At 46.6% G+C, this 17,624-nt stretch overlaps 1 protein-coding gene across 2 annotated transcripts in view; it reads left to right on the top strand.

Moving 5' to 3' along the window:
- Window positions 1-17,624, top strand: part of PTCH1 (patched 1) — a 55,194-nt gene that overhangs the window by 31,647 nt on the left and 5,923 nt on the right. For both annotated transcript variants that reach the window (XM_063109653.1, XM_063109654.1), the window contains 8 exons: window positions 1,617-1,735; window positions 2,358-2,760; window positions 3,200-3,509; window positions 8,181-8,323; window positions 10,367-10,550; window positions 11,889-12,169; window positions 13,787-13,924; window positions 16,562-16,704. In XM_063109653.1, coding sequence (XP_062965723.1) covers window positions 1,617-1,735; window positions 2,358-2,760; window positions 3,200-3,509; window positions 8,181-8,323; window positions 10,367-10,550; window positions 11,889-12,169; window positions 13,787-13,924; window positions 16,562-16,704 — 1,721 coding nt within the window. The remainder of the gene's footprint in view (window positions 1-1,616; window positions 1,736-2,357; window positions 2,761-3,199; window positions 3,510-8,180; window positions 8,324-10,366; window positions 10,551-11,888; window positions 12,170-13,786; window positions 13,925-16,561; window positions 16,705-17,624) is intronic.

The raw sequence follows: 17,624 nt of genomic DNA, 5'->3' as shown, positions 1-17,624 counted from the left end.
GGTCACGTGTGAACCACCTGATCTCCCACAAGTCCCCTTCCTCTCCCCCAACCCCACTCCACCGAATGTCAAATCCCAGCAGCACAGAGTGACATGAGCCGGGTACATCCCTCTTAGGACGCAGCCTGTCCCGCTTGCTCCACATCGGTCCTTTCCTGCCCCGCCTGGCCCTGTCTGGTCTGCTAGCCCTGCTGGGAGCCTTTCGTGACGGACCTTCCCCAGCCCACACCCACGTGCTGTCCCTCTCCGAGCGGCTCTGCAGCCTGGCTCTTGTGGCGCCGGCTGTGTCGGTCCTCGGCAGCAGGACGTCATCTCATCCTCGCACCTCCAGCACCCAGCACGGTGCGGGACTTTTCTTCTTAGATTTTCTGTTCCTGAGATCGGTCCTTTTTCTCCGTCACAGCACCCCACTTCCATTAGTGATAAGTTAGCAACATGCTTTGTGTTTTTGAGTTGATGAGCACTTTTCAAGATAAGACTAAGAAGACAGGGGTAAAGTACTATTTAAATGAAAACTCTTGGGTGTTTTGTGGTTTTGTAGACAGAATTCATTACTGAAAGGCGTCTCCAGCACTCCCGCCTGCTCCTGCACCTCGAACGTAATGCGGCTGCAGTGGTTCTCAAAAGCCCTTTGTGAGGTTCTCCCTTGATTTCATGGGGTACCCGTTACAGCCGGGTTTTCTTTCTAACCCTGAAACTTTTGCCCCAGTTTGAGAAGGTTTAGAACGTAACAGTTCTTTGAAAAACCTCATAAGAGTTTTAGTTTTCAAAAAAATGTCTGGTTGTTTCTTGGTCACTTAGCATTCCAGTCACATTTTTTCTGTTATGCTGCTGCTTTCGGTGTTTTCTCAACAGGACAGCCCTTTCCACCGTCCTCTGTTGACTTTCCCCTGTTAACAGCCCAATTTTGTAATTTTTACTAGGTCAGCAGGAGATTTGCCAAAGCACTGCAGAATCTAGCCTGTGTTTATTCCAGGTTATGGAGCGACTTTTGAACCTGCCCTTCCTTATTCTGCATGCTGTAATCACACACAGGAGTTTCTTTCTGCTTAACTCTCCTTGACCTTCTATGTGACTGGCTCACACACCCTGCAGGCTACTCCAGAGGCTATTTGGAATGTGCCTATTAAAAACCTCAGGGGACATGTGTGAAATTTTATATCATGCTTTAAAGGTGACATTTTGATATACTTAATCCACTTTATTCACAAATTTTTAAGTGTAAAATCAGGGCCGCATGAACTCTCAGAAATGTTCTAGAAGAAAAACGTTTCTTTTTGTTTTACATTAAAACATCTCAAGTATATTCTCTCTCCCGCCTTTGTAGGTTTGGCTTGGTAAGGTTAACAGCAAGACGTTAGTAGTTTGGATCTTGTGTTTGTACCGAGTGGGTTCATGGACTTACTAGAAATGGGGCAGGGCGGAGTGATGAGGTCTGTCCTAGTCAAGTAGCCTCTTATTGAAGAAAGGGTAGCAAAGTGACGAGGAACTCCAGCTTCTGTCTCAGCTTTACACACTGCCACGAGAAAGTGAAAGAAAAATGCAGTTTCGAAGCATCTTTGTTCTCAAGCATTCCTCTGACTGGGTGACCTCTAAACGTTCTGCTCTGCTCCCAGGCGGCGATTGTAGTGGTGTTCAACTTTGCCATGGTTCTGCTCATTTTTCCTGCGATCCTCAGCATGGATTTATATCGACGTGAGGACAGAAGATTGGATATTTTCTGCTGTTTTACAAGGTACATATTTGGGCTGCCGTGGCCTTTATGAGTTGGGGACAGAGTGGTACTGTTCTGAGAGCCCTTTCGGTTTGTGGAAAGGAATGCAGTTAACAGGGTTTGTTCCGGCATGGTGGGGGTGGGGGTGCTGGACAGGGGGTGCTTCCCCGGGGCACGTCTGAGTGCCTGGGCTTCCCTCTTCCCCAGCTGAACATTCTCACAGCCCTTGAGGGACTGATACACGTGATCATTTTTTCTTTCGTAAACCAATATTGTTGATTGATTGGGGATGTTTTGTATCTCTCTGAATTAGAACAAGGTCAAAAACTACCCATAAACCACTCATCTAGAAAAAACTGTCCTTCGGGTGTTTTTGGTTTTTTTTAAGAAATTGTGCTTTGACAGGGCTCGTCATCATGAAACTTGCTTTTGTAAGCCAAATTTAGGCTCTGCCATCCATTTGGCCTCCCTGGACTTATCTGGTCTATATCCAGATCAATCAGGTGACATTTGTGGAGTTCAGTGGTAAGAAGTTTGTCTCCTAAATCAGAGCTGTGTAAAATGGTAGTATCAGTTGTCAGCAGACATGAAAGCTCTGTCTCCCTGCCTCAGCATAACAGTGCGGTGTTTCCCCTCCTCCCAGCCCCTGTGTTAGCAGAGTGATTCAGGTTGAACCTCAGGCCTACACGGAGACGCACGACAACAGCCGCTGCAGCCCCCCGCCCCCCTACAGCAGCCACAGCTTCGCCCACGAGACACAGATCACCATGCAGTCCACCGTCCAGCTCCGCATGGAGTACGACCCACACACACACGTGTACTACACCACTGCCCAGCCGTGCTCCGAGATCTCCGTGCAGCCTGTGACCGTGACCCAGGACAGTCTCAGCTGCCAGAGCCCCGAGAGCACCAGCTCCACGAGGGACCTGCTCTCCCAGTTTTCCGACTCCAGCCTCCACTGCCTTGAGCCCCCCTGCACCAAGTGGACCCTCTCTTCTTTTGCCGAGAAGCACTACGCTCCTTTCCTCTTGAAACCAAAAGCCAAGGTAACCCACCATGACGTAAGACCATAATAACACAGCAGGCCCCTTTGGAATTCATCAGGTTCTTCTACTTTTCTTCTTTCTTTTTCCATTAAAAAAATAATTTACTAAAGTGTGATATGTTTCAGGCCTCTGAAAGAGTTAGTCCGTTTAGAGCTTGGGGCCATTTTAATGAGCTCATCTTCTACAGGAGTGAGTCTCTAGCAAGTGTTTCTGTGAATTCAGATCAACTTTACATTTTAAACATTTTTATTCTTTGTGAGGTTGTTTAACAATGTTATCACTATGATTTCATCCCTTTCCCCTGGGAGAATGACCCCTAATGCTAAATCAGGACCAGTGTGGTGGTAAAAGCAAGATATAACTAAACCGCTCATCTTTGTCAAAGAAGAGTTGACGATGTACCTTCGGATCTGATCTTGTACCTCTTGCTCTATTGCAGGTCGTGGTGATCTTCCTTTTCCTGGGCTTGCTGGGGGTCAGCCTTTATGGGACCACCCGGGTGCGAGACGGGCTGGACCTCACAGACATTGTGCCTCGGGAAACCAGAGAATATGACTTTATCGCTGCACAGTTCAAGTACTTTTCTTTCTACAACATGTACATAGTCACCCAGAAAGCAGACTACCCTAACGTCCAGCACTTACTCTACGACCTGCACAGGAGTTTCGGTAACGTGAAGTACGTCATGTTGGAAGAAAACCAGCAGCTTCCCAAGATGTGGCTGCACTACTTCAGAGACTGGCTCCAAGGTGAGATGCCGCCCAGGGCTGTTGTCCTGCATAGACAGTCGCCATTTGGTCTTTTGTGTGCTCAGTTTACTGGAGTGTTAGATCATCATGTGTCCCTGACATGTTTCACTGAGGCAGCTCCCCAAATCTGGCTTTTACCTATAAAATGGTGCAAATAATTCAAGCAGGGGACTCAGGAAGTTAAGAATTGATGAGTGCCTATGAGAAAATGGGAAGGTTTGTTCCAAAATATGGAGCTGGTTGCTCTGCTGTTCTTTCCTTTTGGATGGTGGCTACTTTGGTAACCAAGTGGCACAAAGTGTCGATGGGATTTCTAGGCTGACTCACAGCCAAACTATAGCTTACTGCACCAGTAGGTTTGGGGTCGGCAGTGGATATAATTCAAAATTCCATATTTTGATCATTGTGTTAAAAAAATCATGTATTGATTTTTAGTAGACTTTATTGTTAGAGCAGTTTTAGGTTCACAGCAAAATTGAGTGGAAGGTACAGAGATCTCTCATACCCTCCCCCTCCCCCCTACATGCACAGCCTCCCCCACTGTAAACACCCCCAGCAGAGTGGTGCATTTGTTACAGTCAATGAAGACAAACTAGCACATCATCCCTACCCAGACCCATACTTTACATCCAGGTTCATTTGACCGTCTTCTCGTTTGGTATATGAAGTAAATTTATAAATGCTCATCACATTTCACATTCATAAATAATCAAATTCTGCTTTAAAACCCTACTTAGCTTCTTACCTTGCTCCTAGAAACATTTCTAGGAAGTATTAGTCAACTGGAGAAAAAAAAAAAATTGTCTAAATTTGCTCCTGACTGCTAACTGCATGTAAATGTGTTCCATGATTCCAAGAACATCTGCTCGTTTATTCTGTGTTGACACATGCAAAGTGAAGTAGAGAATCAGGATAATTATCCACACAATTCAAGCAAAAATGCTTTTACTGGAATACCCAAATAATTATGGCTCCCAACATTTTTTGGCTTGGGTTATCCAAATGATTCTCTTAATTTCCCACTTAATTAGGCTTGTTTAAACACAGATTTAAATGCCTTTTTTGGTCTTAAGTCAATACACTTCTATGTAAAGATTAAGCAGCCAATTTCCCTGTGAGTTTGCATGAAATGGTAAACAACTTGAAATTAAACAGCCTGATTGAAAATGGCTCAATACAGTTTCTAGTCTTGACTTAGGTTACTGGAATTTTATTCATACATGTGCATCATATTTGACTTTTATTTCAGAGGAAGGTAAAGGGAACTACATGTCATGATTATTTTTTAACTGTGAGATTAATTTGAATTTGTTCCAAGTCTTATTTTTGTACATTTAGTTTTGAAAAAAGTAGTTTTCGGCTAATGACATAAAAGAGAATCAGACTGTTGAGAGATTCCCCACTTTTCATTTTTTCCCCCATTTACCAAAGACATGCAGATAACTTGCCACAAATGACAAAGACGTGTGCGGTACACTGCCAGCAGCTGAGCAGAGGAGGGTTCTTGTAGGGTGTATTTCAGTGTTTTCAGCCATTCCTTTGGACACTCAATATGGCATGTTAGGCAGGGATTGGGAAGTGAGCAAAGGGGTATTATCTCTAGGCAGTGCAGAGGGTTAACCTTTTTCTAGAGTCTTGTAGATTATCTCTATACTTTGATCTCTTTAAAGGCTTAAAGCAGTTGGACTTGAGAATCTTTTTTAAAAGGTGCATTTGAATCATGTTCTGATCGCTGAGTGAATGGCACCCACCAAGACGTAGTTAGATACGTTCATGTGACAAGTCGGTGTCTGAGGTGGCCCTGGAGCTCTACCTACACCGAGTGACCAGATACAGGGGCCTCTGCTGCTTAGATGCTTCTCGGGCTGATTGAGCAGTTGATTTGGTCTTTGAACATTTCCTCTAAGGAAGCAATTTTCCTTGAATCATCTTTCCTTTCCAACATTTTTGTGTGGTTTTTAAGTGATGGGAGCCTCATTGGTTTTTAATGGAATTGCCTTCAAAACCATGTCGTCCCACTGGTCTTATCAACATTCCAATAGTTTGGTTTTGGTTTTGTTTTACTCATAAAAATAATAATGGTTAATATGGAAATTATCCCACATGTCATCTTGAAGCAGACATGCAAATGAGGTGAAATTAGAGATAAAAACCATGCTGTGCATCATATATAAACAGTGTTTTTAAATTTCACACTGAATTTCGCAAATAAAATTTAATTAACGTTTTCCTTTTAGGGTTTCATATCTGAAGAAAATTTGGCAATTGGGAAAATTCCTTTAGCCCAGAACTTTACACTAGAAAATAATTTCTAGTATAAAATATTTATACTGAGAGAAACTCTAGCTTAAATTTTAAGGTTTTGCTGTAAAATAAGCAAAATGTCACAATTCTTTTCTACAGTGCATGTGTTGGGATATAAATTGTTGGCCAAGGGCAGTGGGAGCAAGTGTTTGTCCCTTGCTTTGTGTCCAGGGTTACGGATTGTCCGTGCATTTAGGCCAGCCCATCACTGAGCTTTTCGGCAATTGGTTAGTAAATACTGTACTAATGATGAAGGGACTTGACCTCCATTGCGTCGATGACTGTTTATTTGTCTTTGAGCTCCCAGGAGAGTGAAGGGCGTGTGAGGGTCCAGCAGTATGGGTGAGTTGAACTGATTTGCCAGCAGGACTGACCTCCCCAAATCTGATCTTTCTAATTTTGTTTCACTCTAGGGTGTCCCAGGAGCCTTTGTGTATAAATATCTTAAAACTGCACTCAGATTTTTGGGACCCCTATTTGCCACCAGATGTTGTTGGTACTGGAGTTAACTCTGCTAATCTTATCCATGCCTGCAGCGAATACGTCTTGGGCATCACGGGGTGTTCAGGGTGGTTTAGAGCAGTGAGTGGTTCCAGCCCACTCTGGAATCTGGCTGTCTGGGTTCACTTACCTGCTGGGCAGCCTCAGTTTCCCTCCTATAAAGTGGGAATGGGATACTGACGGGCTATCTCTGAGGTGGTGGTGGTGGTGGTTAAACAGGGTGATGGGTGTGTGCTGCCTCGAGTAGCCCTGTGCTCACTAAGTGTGAGCTGCAGCATTAACAGGTCAAGAGGGGGAGGGGTAAGGTGCCACACAGTCAGGAAGTGATGAAAATTCTGCTGTGCTGAGGAAAACAGACCAGGCCTCCCTTTTGGGGAGCAGAGGGGAGTGGTCGTTTTTCCTCTCCTGTTTATTTTTTTCAAAAACAGAAAAAAAGGTTGTAGGTAATAAAATAACATCTGTTCGGTGCAGCTTGCGAGCATGCCTCACTATGAAAAACAGTCTGCCTGGGAGCTGGGAGTGTGGCCTCCCCGGTGGTCTCTCCTGCACGCCCGCCCGTCATGGGGCCTCCTTTCGCCACAGAGCCCACCATCCTCATCCTCAAATTGTTCCTATAAAAACAAAGCCCACAGCAGTGTCAGGAGGAGGGCTTAGTTTTAAAAAGAGAAAAGGGGGCCTGTGCTCCATTCCCCACTTCAACCCCCAGGAGCTTAGCCATTCTGAGAACTAACTTAACCGGGTGTTTTTGTCTTTGAAGTCATCCAGGGCATGTCCTGAAATGAAATAAACCCTTCTTTCTCCCTTCTTCCTAGCCGTGTCGAACCCACACACATACAGCTTGTTCAAAAGCTGTGCTCTCCTGAGCTGCGGGGCTGGGGAGCTCTACTTGGGAGGTGGCGGGCAGGGTGGGGGGCGGCGGGGGTGCAGGCCGGGTCACCGGGGCCCTGTTTTCTCTCCCAGCACGCTTATCTCTGCAGCTGTAGCCAGGCCGTCAGGTCTGTAATGATGGTTTTGATTACAGGGGCCAGGCGCAGCTGTGTGTGGTGGGCCGGTGGGCGCCCATCCCCCAGGCCCAGAGAGGTCTTTCCTTCCCCGCCCCGGGCTTGTGGTTTGTCATCTGTTCTCACAGAGCCTCCTTGTACCGGCCTGTGGCTTCCTGTTCTCAATCCGATCCAAATGTGCCCTGTGAGGTGCCTCCCTGCACACACGCCGGGCCTGCCCTCCCTGTGCTGCCCGCCCCTCTCCCGGGGAAGGTGGCAGAGAGGAGCACGCCGCTGACAGCGGAGAGCGCTGGCTGTGATCTTTACACAACCTGGCAGCGGGTCCCACAGTTTGTATCAGCTCCACGAGTCGAGCAGATGGAACGAATCGGCAGAATCGGGTTCACTCGCCCTGAGCTCCGGAGGCAGCGGGGTGGCTGTGCCAGGGGGGAGTCTGAGCGTGGTGTCCCCTCCTAAGCAGAGTCTCTGGCTGTACGGACGAGCCCATGCCTTAGCACTCTACTCCTGTGGCATGGGATGGTCACGAACTGCTGTGTGGCTTTCTCTCGCTCTCTTGCTTTCTTTTGGAATGGTCATGGGGAAAGAAAGGAAGGAAGGAGAGTGATTTTTTTTTTAAGGTTAAGTGTACGTATCTGTTTCCTAGAAATCAATATTTTCTCTTCCCCCTTTTGCGCAGTGATCATGACCAACCTGCTGTTCATTCATGAAACATCTACTAGGAGCAGGGGGGGTGGAATATGGAGAGCATTCTGGCTGACATCCAGCAGTCAGTCACCTGTCCTGCTCCCTGTCCTGAGCCCTCCGCGTGGGGACCAGGGTCATTCTGGTCAAGAGCCGTAATGAGTGACACGTTTGCCTTCTCTAGGGCTTCAGGATGCATTTGACAGTGACTGGGAAACTGGGAGAATCATGCCAAACAATTACAAGAACGGATCAGATGATGGGGTCCTTGCCTACAAGCTCCTGGTACAGACCGGCAGCCGCGATAAGCCCATCGACATCAGTCAGGTACTCTCACTGCTTACACTGGGGGTTCGAGGACATGGCGGGGCAGAGCTTCGGGGCAGCTGCACACTGAAGGCTGGTTGACAGCGTAGGACCCCACCCTGTGCTCTCTGGAGACCTGAGGCCATGGGAGCTGCTAGGGAGAATATCCAGGTGGCTCTGATTCACCTTATCCCACCACTAATTGGGTGACCCCAGGCAAACTAGCAAGTCTCCCTTTCTTCATCAGCAATGGGGACAGGAACGTCCCCTCCTCCAGAGCAATTGTCAGAGTACAGTGGAGACAGTGATGGCTCTCTCAGGTGTTAGAAATGCTGTGTCATGTTATTCTTTCAAATTCTAGAACTTGTTACCATGTTGGTCTTGATTGTATTCACACTTGGAGCGGTGGATTTGTGGGGTAGCAGCCATGGAATGAGCAGAATCTGGGGTGGGTGGATGGGTTAGGAGGTTGGAGGGGTTACTGGAAGGATGGGGAGACTTGGTACATTGGATTCCTCTGGGTCGCCCTGGCCTAAGGGGTAGACAGTGAGTACACACAATGCCACTCTGCGAGTGAAGCGGATGGAAAAGCGTGTCCTTGGGATCCAGTGCTCTCAGCACCCTCCTCCGTCCCCACGTAATAAGAGCCGTTTCTATTTGGCAATCATCTTTTCCATCTGAATTTGCATCTTCTTCCTGACGCTTGGATCCCAGCATATCCCTTAGGATTCCCCAGCCATGGTCAGGAGCCGGCTGGACTCTGATTCTCCAGATTTCAGCGGGCCCCACGCGGCTTCTCTGCCCTCTGCTCAGTGTGGTTTGCGTGCTCTGCCTTCAGGCAGCAAACCGTCCTGCTAATGATCTTCTCAGCAGCTCTGCTTATTGTCTCCCCTTTTCTGCTGGCATTAAAGGTGACAGATGTACTAAGTGCATTGTTCAGAGTTATCATGGAGTGTGAAGCGTGGGGCTTTCCAGCAGCAAGCCGCAGACTGTCAGGTTTGACAGGGGCGTGGGCAGAGGAGCCTGCCTGAGAGACGAGGGAGATGCCCAGGGCGCTGGGTGGGATTTGGGGACCGGGGACCGTGGATCGGATGTGATTGGGCCAGGCCCCCGGATACCATTTCCTCTGCCCGGGAGGGGAGGAGAGCAGGCTGCATGCCGGAGGCCTGAGCTGTGCTCTGTGATCCCAGGGATGGTTTGAAGACACGCAGTTGTTACGCGTCCTGTGGGTTAATTGAATCCAGACCCTGAAACCCAGCCCTCGCGCTCTCCTCCACGCTCTTTTCCTTCACTCTTCTCTATTAACTGCTGTCACTGGTGTTTTTCATTTTGTTAGAAAATACCAAAAGCGTTGGAACAAGGCCTGAATCTAAAATAAACAGGAAAGAATTTTTTTCTATGTATATAAGATATACTTAGACACACTTAATCTCACAGTGTTTCTCACCTAAACAAAGCCCACCAGACCTGCAGATCTGGCGAACTAGGTGTGGCCACCTCTCAGAAGAAAGCTTACCCGGAAGGCCGTGCTCGTGCATCAGCCTCTTCCACTTCCCGGCAGTGGGCAGTTTTGGAATACACAGGTCATAGGAGGCTAGTGTTAGCAAAATTTGTACAGATGTTGTTTTATTTTTATAGCTCTCCTGCATTTACTGGGTGGCGTTTCCTTCAGTGTTAACAACAGAGGTTAACTGCACACAGACGTGTATGGGGATTCTTGCCAGGTTTCCCCCCTTCCCTTCCCATAAATATGTTTCTCCGGATTGTTGGTTCTCTCCCTTGGCTGCACAGTCTTTTAGCATTCAGATGTAATTGGTTCGGCCAATTCCTGGGCCATCTGCAGAACTGTGTGTTTGTTATAAACACACCAATGATTACATCCTCCAGTAAGTGCATTCTGAAAGAAACCAAAGGTGTTCTGATGGGATTTCTGACACTCTCCAACAGTGAGCAATGCTGTTCTGTGCTGGAAATGCCAGGGCAGAGTCCTGCTTCTGTGGTCTCGAGACAGGAGTGCGTGTGCCCAGCCCCATCTCAAAGGCCTCCTTTCTTGCCATCCTGTAGCTGACTGAGCAGCGTCTGGTGGATGCAGAGGGCATCATCAATCCCAGCGCGTTCTACATCTACCTGACGGCCTGGGTCAGCAATGACCCCGTCGCCTATGCTGCCTCCCAGGCCAACATCCGGCCCCACCGCCCCGAGTGGGTCCACGACAAAGCCGACTACATGCCGGAGACGCGGCTGAGAAGTAAGTAGCACCCTGTCCGTCAAAGGGTCTGGGGCTTAGAGAGGCACCTTGTCATCGACGCCACCCCGGGTTCACAAGTGTAAACACAACTGTGTATTCCTTTGCGTGTGAAACTCTGGAAGACACGTGAGGATGTGCGACAGAACACAAGCCCGCGCTCTCGCACGCGGAGAACTCCGTCTCTCATCTCTGTTTGTAGTTTAAACTCTGAGACGTTCATCAGGCGTTTTTCTTGAATGCCAGCTGTTCCGTGTGAAAGTCGGGACGCCTCCAGGTTGAGTGTTATTTTACTATTGCAAAGTTTTATCGCTGGGAATTATATGTTTATCTTAACTTTGTCAACTCTGGAGTTGAAGGGATTTTTGGCACGTTGGGTCATTCCTATAAGCCACCAAGCACCTGTGCTCTGTCAAAGCTGTTTAAACCGGAGCAGAAAAGTCTGTATACAGCAGTGTCCTCTTCCTTTAACCTCCCAGCCCAGAGTTTGAAAGGTGGTTCTGTGTGGATTTAATTTGCATTTATGTTAGTGACATTAGTAGCTTATACTTTGGATACTGGGCCAAGGCAGGACGTGAGAAAGAAGACAGGTCCCTCTGCAACCATGGCTGAGAGCGAGCAAGTCATACTTCCCTGTGTGTAGACCCCAGAGCTGTGGCACGCAGCCAAGGCTTGTCTTAATGAAAATTTATAGTTGAGATTATAATAGGGCAAATCATGTTTAGCAAGTCAACTGAATGACCCCAAAGGGTCTGGAACACACAACGGCAGAAACTAAATGCTTGTTGTGTAAGGATTTCTTCCCCTGTTGCTGAAGACTTAGCATTGCATTAGAAAAGAAGCATGGAAGGTTTAAGTTTGTTAGATCACTAAAAGGATAAGAAAGTCAAGCGTTTTTCTCAGTAAAGCATGACTGGAATTATTTTGCACTCATAAATGAGTAAAACAGTTTGAACTTAGTGTTTTAACATCTGTCAGTGGAACAAAAAGATGTTCCCAAAACGTAAGACTTAAATTGTTTAGACCCCTCACAAAGAGTGGCTGCTTCTAGAAGATTAAAATCAAAAGTTTAAAAATACACAGATCGCAGGCTCCTCCCCCTGACATCCCTCCTCCAAAAGAGTCAAAGGTTGATTATTGTTTAAAAGTTTTTAAGTCAAATATGACAATTGTAAAGACACAGAGACTATGGTCACTGTTATTTCACCTTTGTGTCCAACGAAGTGCGGTCAGTGAGCGTTCTCACAAGTTGCTTTCCCTGTCTGTCATCCCCCCTGCAGTCCCTCCCTGCAAGGAGCCCTCCCCGCAGCCCCCTCCTAACCCGTTGCCTTCTCTGTGCAGTCCCTGCAGCCGAGCCCATCGAGTATGCCCAGTTCCCGTTCTACCTCAATGGCCTGCGAGACACTGCAGACTTTGTGGAAGCAATCGAGAAGGTCAGAGCCATCTGCAACAACTACACGGGCCTGGGGCTGGCCAGCTACCCCAACGGCTACCCCTTCCTCTTCTGGGAGCAGTACATCGGGCTGCGCCACTGGCTGCTGCTGTCCGTCAGCGTGGTGTTGGCCTGCACCTTCCTTGTGTGCGCCGTCTTCCTCCTGAACCCCTGGACGGCCGGGATCATTGTGAGTTTAGTGAGGGTCTTTGTGGAAGTCACATTCCTTTCAGCATAGCTCTTTCTGCAGCCGGGAAGTTTTGTTTATGTCTGGGCCTCTGGAGGAGGGGAGGGATTGCATCATCCGTCACATATTTACTCTCCTCGAGGCGGTGAGGTTCATGGTTAAGGTAGAGCCTCTAATGGCCTTAATCTGTGTCCCCTCTCCCGCAGCTTTAAAATTTGGGGTAAAGATAGGAGACTTTTTAAGCACACTTTCCATAACAGCTCTGAGCATTTATTAAATAAAAACACTCAAAGCATAAATAATGTGTTTTAATTCAAAAGTGCCATGTTGTGACTTCATCCCAGACCTGACAATACATAGAAGGTTTTCTGTATTTAACATGGAGGGAAAGAAAGTTAGAGAAGTTAGGACAGTGGTATGTGGAAGAAACAGTTTTAGAGGTGGCTTTATGTGTTTTAACCCCTAGGGGGAAATGATCAACTCATGTTACTAACCTGTTCTCTGGCACCATTTCTCCACAATATTCTCAGACTTGAAGTGAGTTTCATGTGGCGTCTAATAAAATCATGGCAGTGTTTAAATTCCATGAACTGTGGTGTAGTCTTTAAGACGCCAAAATTCTAAAACCAGAGACCAGGCTTTGTTTCTGCACCAGAAGCCTGTGCAGCAGGCATGTTAGAAGGTAAATGTTTGGTCTGGGCGTTTCCACGGCACCAGGTGACGGGCGCTGTCCATCTCCCCTTACTCTTTCCTGGCCACACCCCGGTCACTGCCCTTCCCCCCCGGGAAGAAAGATGACTCGCTGCTTCTCTTCCATCTTCATACAGTTCATTGTTTTATTTGTTTGGCTCAAGAAACTCCAGAGTATCTCACAGATTTTCTTTCCATTTCCCCACAAATTTTTACAAGGCAAGCAGAGGCTTCTCGTTGGATTTGTCTGTTTGCTTCGTCTACCCCAGTTGCTCCACTTCTCTTCAAAGTGCAGGGGCCCTAAAACCTGACCCGAGTCAGCTGATGGCAGCCCCCCTTGACTTGCTCCCAAATCATCTCCAACAAAAGTGGAGCTGCTTTTATGTCCAAGAACTTTTATTCACCCAGTCCTATCAGCTTTCTTTAGGATGGAGGATTAGGCAACGAAAAACTGCAACGTTTCAATTCAATTGTGAATTGAAAGGTGCTGTCTGATGGTTAAAATCGCAACAGGAGGAAAGACCTTTTAAACTGTATGAAATTTGTAGCTAAGTAATGGATGCATGATTGTGTAATTCTCTGCAGGTTGCTATGGTGGAGTAGTTTTGAAAATTTTTTGCTTTCTAGAGCAGGTATATTGGAAAAGCTATTTGTGTTAGTTAGAAAACTAAACTTTGTCTGAGTGTACTCATTCTACAGGGTGAAAAATTGGCCATCCCATAGTATCCCTTCCCAGCAGGAAGTTGAATCAGGAAGTCAAGGCACTTGTCCAAAGTTAAAGCAAGTCAGTGTTCCCACTGTATTTGGGTCATAGGGGTTTCTCTGCCCTTGATCTGCAATGAGGCCACATTAGTACTGTAAAACCCTCCCTGTGTGCAGCACCCGGCATGCGGTGCATGCAGTCACTGATCGCTGTGTGCCTTCTTGAAGGTGATGGTCCTGGCTCTGATGACGGTCGAGCTCTTCGGCATGATGGGCCTCATTGGAATCAAGCTGAGTGCTGTGCCTGTCGTCATCTTGATCGCTTCGGTCGGCATAGGAGTGGAATTCACCGTGCATGTCGCTTTGGTATGTGGGACATTTTAAGCAAAAGCTTTATGAAAAGACAACATATTTTCTGTAGTGTTTTTAGTCTCCAAATGGGAACCTTTTAATTTTCCCCATGAAATATGATGACCGAGCTTCAGAGCACAGGAGTTCCCTAGGCGGGGCTGTAGTTTTTCTGGATTCCTTTTGCTCTTGGCCCTGTCGGCCATGGGCAGCGTCATCAGTGTGTTAGAGTGGGCCGGGAAGGATTCTGCTCACAGGGTGTCGACTATCAGTAGTATTACCACGGGTCCTGAAGTTGTCAGCTTTGCTCTCGAGGCAGATTACGTATGTGTATCGGGGAGGGCACAGACACACCGTTTTTAAAACGACAATAATAAAATATGGATAAACAAGAGCGTATTCACAGGCTGGGTGGGAATGAGGTGAGCTGGCGGCTGAGGAAATGCCCAGGGCCAGTGGGCACAAGCTCAGGCTCTCAGCTGGAAGATCTGGCTTTCACCTCCACCCACCCTGCTCCTTTGATCTCAGCCTCCAAATCCACGACAGCAGAAAGTAAGAGAACTCATGTTGGTTTCAATAGGAACTCCAACCCCTTCTTTCTGTGCCTCATCCTGTGAATGTTTTGTTGGAGGCAATTAAACTTCAGGAGTCCTTAATCCAAGAGACAAGTCCACTGTGTACCTTTATCAGAGAATTATTCAAAAGCCTTATAGTAGCGCATAAATTCTGTTCCATCCGCAGGTTAGTAGGCAATCGATAAGTATTTATTGATTGAACAAATACTGATGTTTGGAATGCCCTAGCTAGGAAACCTAGCGTTTCACTTGGACCAATTGACTTTTAGCATTGCTTTTGCAGTCTCTAGCAGTGATTTTCTTTAGGCTCAACACATAGCATGTGCATGTGTACACGGTGTATGCATGTCTACATGGTGTAGGTGTCTACACACATGCTCTGCCTCGTGCCTTCTGTGGTCTTACAGGGCTCTTATGCTGCTTAGCAATTGTAAACTTTTGTGTTTCAGAAGGAACATTTTGGTGAAGTTATCCCATTTTTTCTCAGTATATTATAAAAAGCTGACATAATATAAAACAGTGTTTTCTAAATTGTGAGCCTACTCAAATTATTTCCTTCCACTGAGCCAGGAGGAGGGAGAGAATATTTTTTCTAAAAAGATTCCACCAGGCTAGAGTTTAGAACATACATAATTCTAATACATTTCCTTAAAAAAAAGAGAAAAATTTGCCTATGAGTTAAGAATCCATGAGTCATTTTATTCTGAGGTTGAAAGCCACTTTTTTTGGTAGCAAGCAGTGCAAACAAGGACTTCTTTTCAGTGGAAATGGTAACTACAGTCCTTACACTGTAATGCGTCTGGCTCAAGTCCCTTCAGCAGCCCTGTCCACATACAGTATTCTTATCCTGTGTGTGAACTTCTATTTAAGTAAGTAGTTATTGCTTTTACAAAGTTTGGAAAGTGCTGGAATAGGTCAGCAGAGAAGACTCTTTTCTCATGAAAGTCTTTAAGAAATTGATGGGTTCCTGCCATTTGCTGTATTCCAGGAGCATGTGAGTTGTGTGATGGGACAGACAACTTACCTTTATGGGCTCCTGGTCCGATTACGGCACAAAGCAATGCGATTCCAAACTATCGTTGCTTTCCTCCAAGAGCAAAAGGCAACTCTATTGACCCTAATGTCTTTCTAAGTCTGAAAGAGTAGAACGCATTTTAGAGAAAATTATGAAAACTCATAGCACACCTTTGTATGATTTCATGTCTTCATCTGTTAAGGAGAATGACCGTGGCTGTCCTTTCACAGGACAGACAAGGGATAGGTTTGCACCCTGCAGAGACTCCCCGCCCTCCTCTCGGCATAGCCCAGAGCAGCCTGAACTTGCAAGTGGAGAGACAACTGGTACTAGGCTCAAGCCTCCCTACTGGGCCACACTGTTGGACCAGGCAGGGGATAACAGTGACTAACCCACATTCAGATGGTCCTGGGTCACCCTCTCCAACCACAGTCTGATAAACCAGAACTTAGTCTGCAAAGTTCCCAGTTCCTATTAACAGTATTCTTGACCTGGAAGAGCTTTAGGACTGCACAGGAGTCAGGGATATGTTGACATATGGTTAGAACGGGCTTGATTTGAATTTACAGTCTTGCATTTTTCTTGTGATACTTTTGCGGTGCTTAGATGTACTACAGACATATGAGTTTGAAACAGGGACAGAAGTTCCGAGCTCAGCATAGTCGTGAGGAAACATGTATTCAGCACCCAAATTTGCCTGCGACACTGAGCTGAGTCCTTTCAAAAGCAAGATCCAAGACATTAGAATGCTGTGGCTTTCACAACTAGAGGTCTCCCATGTGAATGGTTGAAGGGGAGAAACTTAAGGGTGAGTAGCACTGAAAAGGGAAGAATCTGCTCATTTTTGTATGTTTTTGGTTTTGTTTTGTTCAAGATTTACATCAACACCAAGTATGACCCAATATCATAAACAGGTCACTTTAGTTTAAGCCTAGATTTAGCTACTTGAGCTTCCCGGATTAAGCATTCCAACAGCTAAACAGTCAGATCGGAGGCAGATTAAAGCAGCTGATAGCATCTGAGCCAAAGCCTGGGGATGTGACGACGCCAACTCTCCTCGTGCAGGCCTTTCTCACAGCCATGGGTGACAAGAACCGCAGGGCTGTGCTCGCCCTGGAGCACATGTTCGCGCCCGTTCTGGACGGTGCTGTGTCCACTCTGCTGGGAGTACTGATGCTTGCAGGGTCTGAGTTTGATTTCATTGTCAGGTAAGTAGGAGCAGTAAAACCGCTCATGTGATCTTGGTTGCATGTTTCCCTCTGTGTCTGGTAGATTGCAGCATCTCCTCATTGTGACTCTACTTTCTTTTGAAGGTATTAACTCAGAGATATTCTGAGAGCTATGGAGACAAGCTCTCTTCTGGAGCCATCTTAGGGAGCATCTTAAAGACAAAAGACGGAGGGTTTGGGGCAAAGGCAACTGCACAGCTGGAGGCCGAAGGATCACCCAGTGTCCCAGATATCGGTCCCTATCGATCATGAATATAGCAGTCATTGTGTCCCAGGTTAGAAATGTCTACAGAAAGAGGTGACCCGTGGTTCCCATGAATTGACTGAACTTGACCTGGGCTTCACCTCCTTCAAAACTGTAGGAAGGAAAACTTACCAATACCTGAAATTGTCACCTAGACATTCTTTTAAAAAGTTAGGGTAATGTGCCCAGATTTCGTATTCAAGTCTCCACAAAGATTTAGGAGGCACTTAAAATTTGACTTTGGCGTCAAATGTTCAATCCCAGCCTAGTTCGGATACTTCTCTTTGGATCTTAAGGCAAACCGTTTCTGGTTGACTTAATTAAGAATGAGACTTTGTGAAGAGAAAAGGAGCGCAAGCTTTCTTTTTGGAAAGAATCTGCAAACTGCAGAGAAAGAAACCATTTCTTCTCTGAACAGCCTTGGTGGCTTTGTAACACTGCTGCTTCGTAGAGAGGCGAGACCAGGATCGTCCATAAGTAAAAGATAGTCCAGAGTTGGAACCATGACAGGGCAGAGCCGAATGTGAGAAATGATCGGTTTGTTTGGGATGCTTCCATCTGGAGAGATAATCTAAACAGGCTTTTCGTGTGCACATGTGCGTGTGTATGAGAGAGGTCTCTCATTTTCAAGTAAAAAAGAAGGTTTTAACTAGAA

The sequence above is a fragment of the Cynocephalus volans genome, chromosome 10, assembly GCF_027409185.1.
Source record: "Cynocephalus volans isolate mCynVol1 chromosome 10, mCynVol1.pri, whole genome shotgun sequence".
Taxonomy (NCBI): domain Eukaryota; kingdom Metazoa; phylum Chordata; class Mammalia; order Dermoptera; family Cynocephalidae; genus Cynocephalus; species Cynocephalus volans.
Note: the sequence above shows the minus strand (reverse complement) of the source record. Positions and strands in the feature narration are given on the sequence as shown.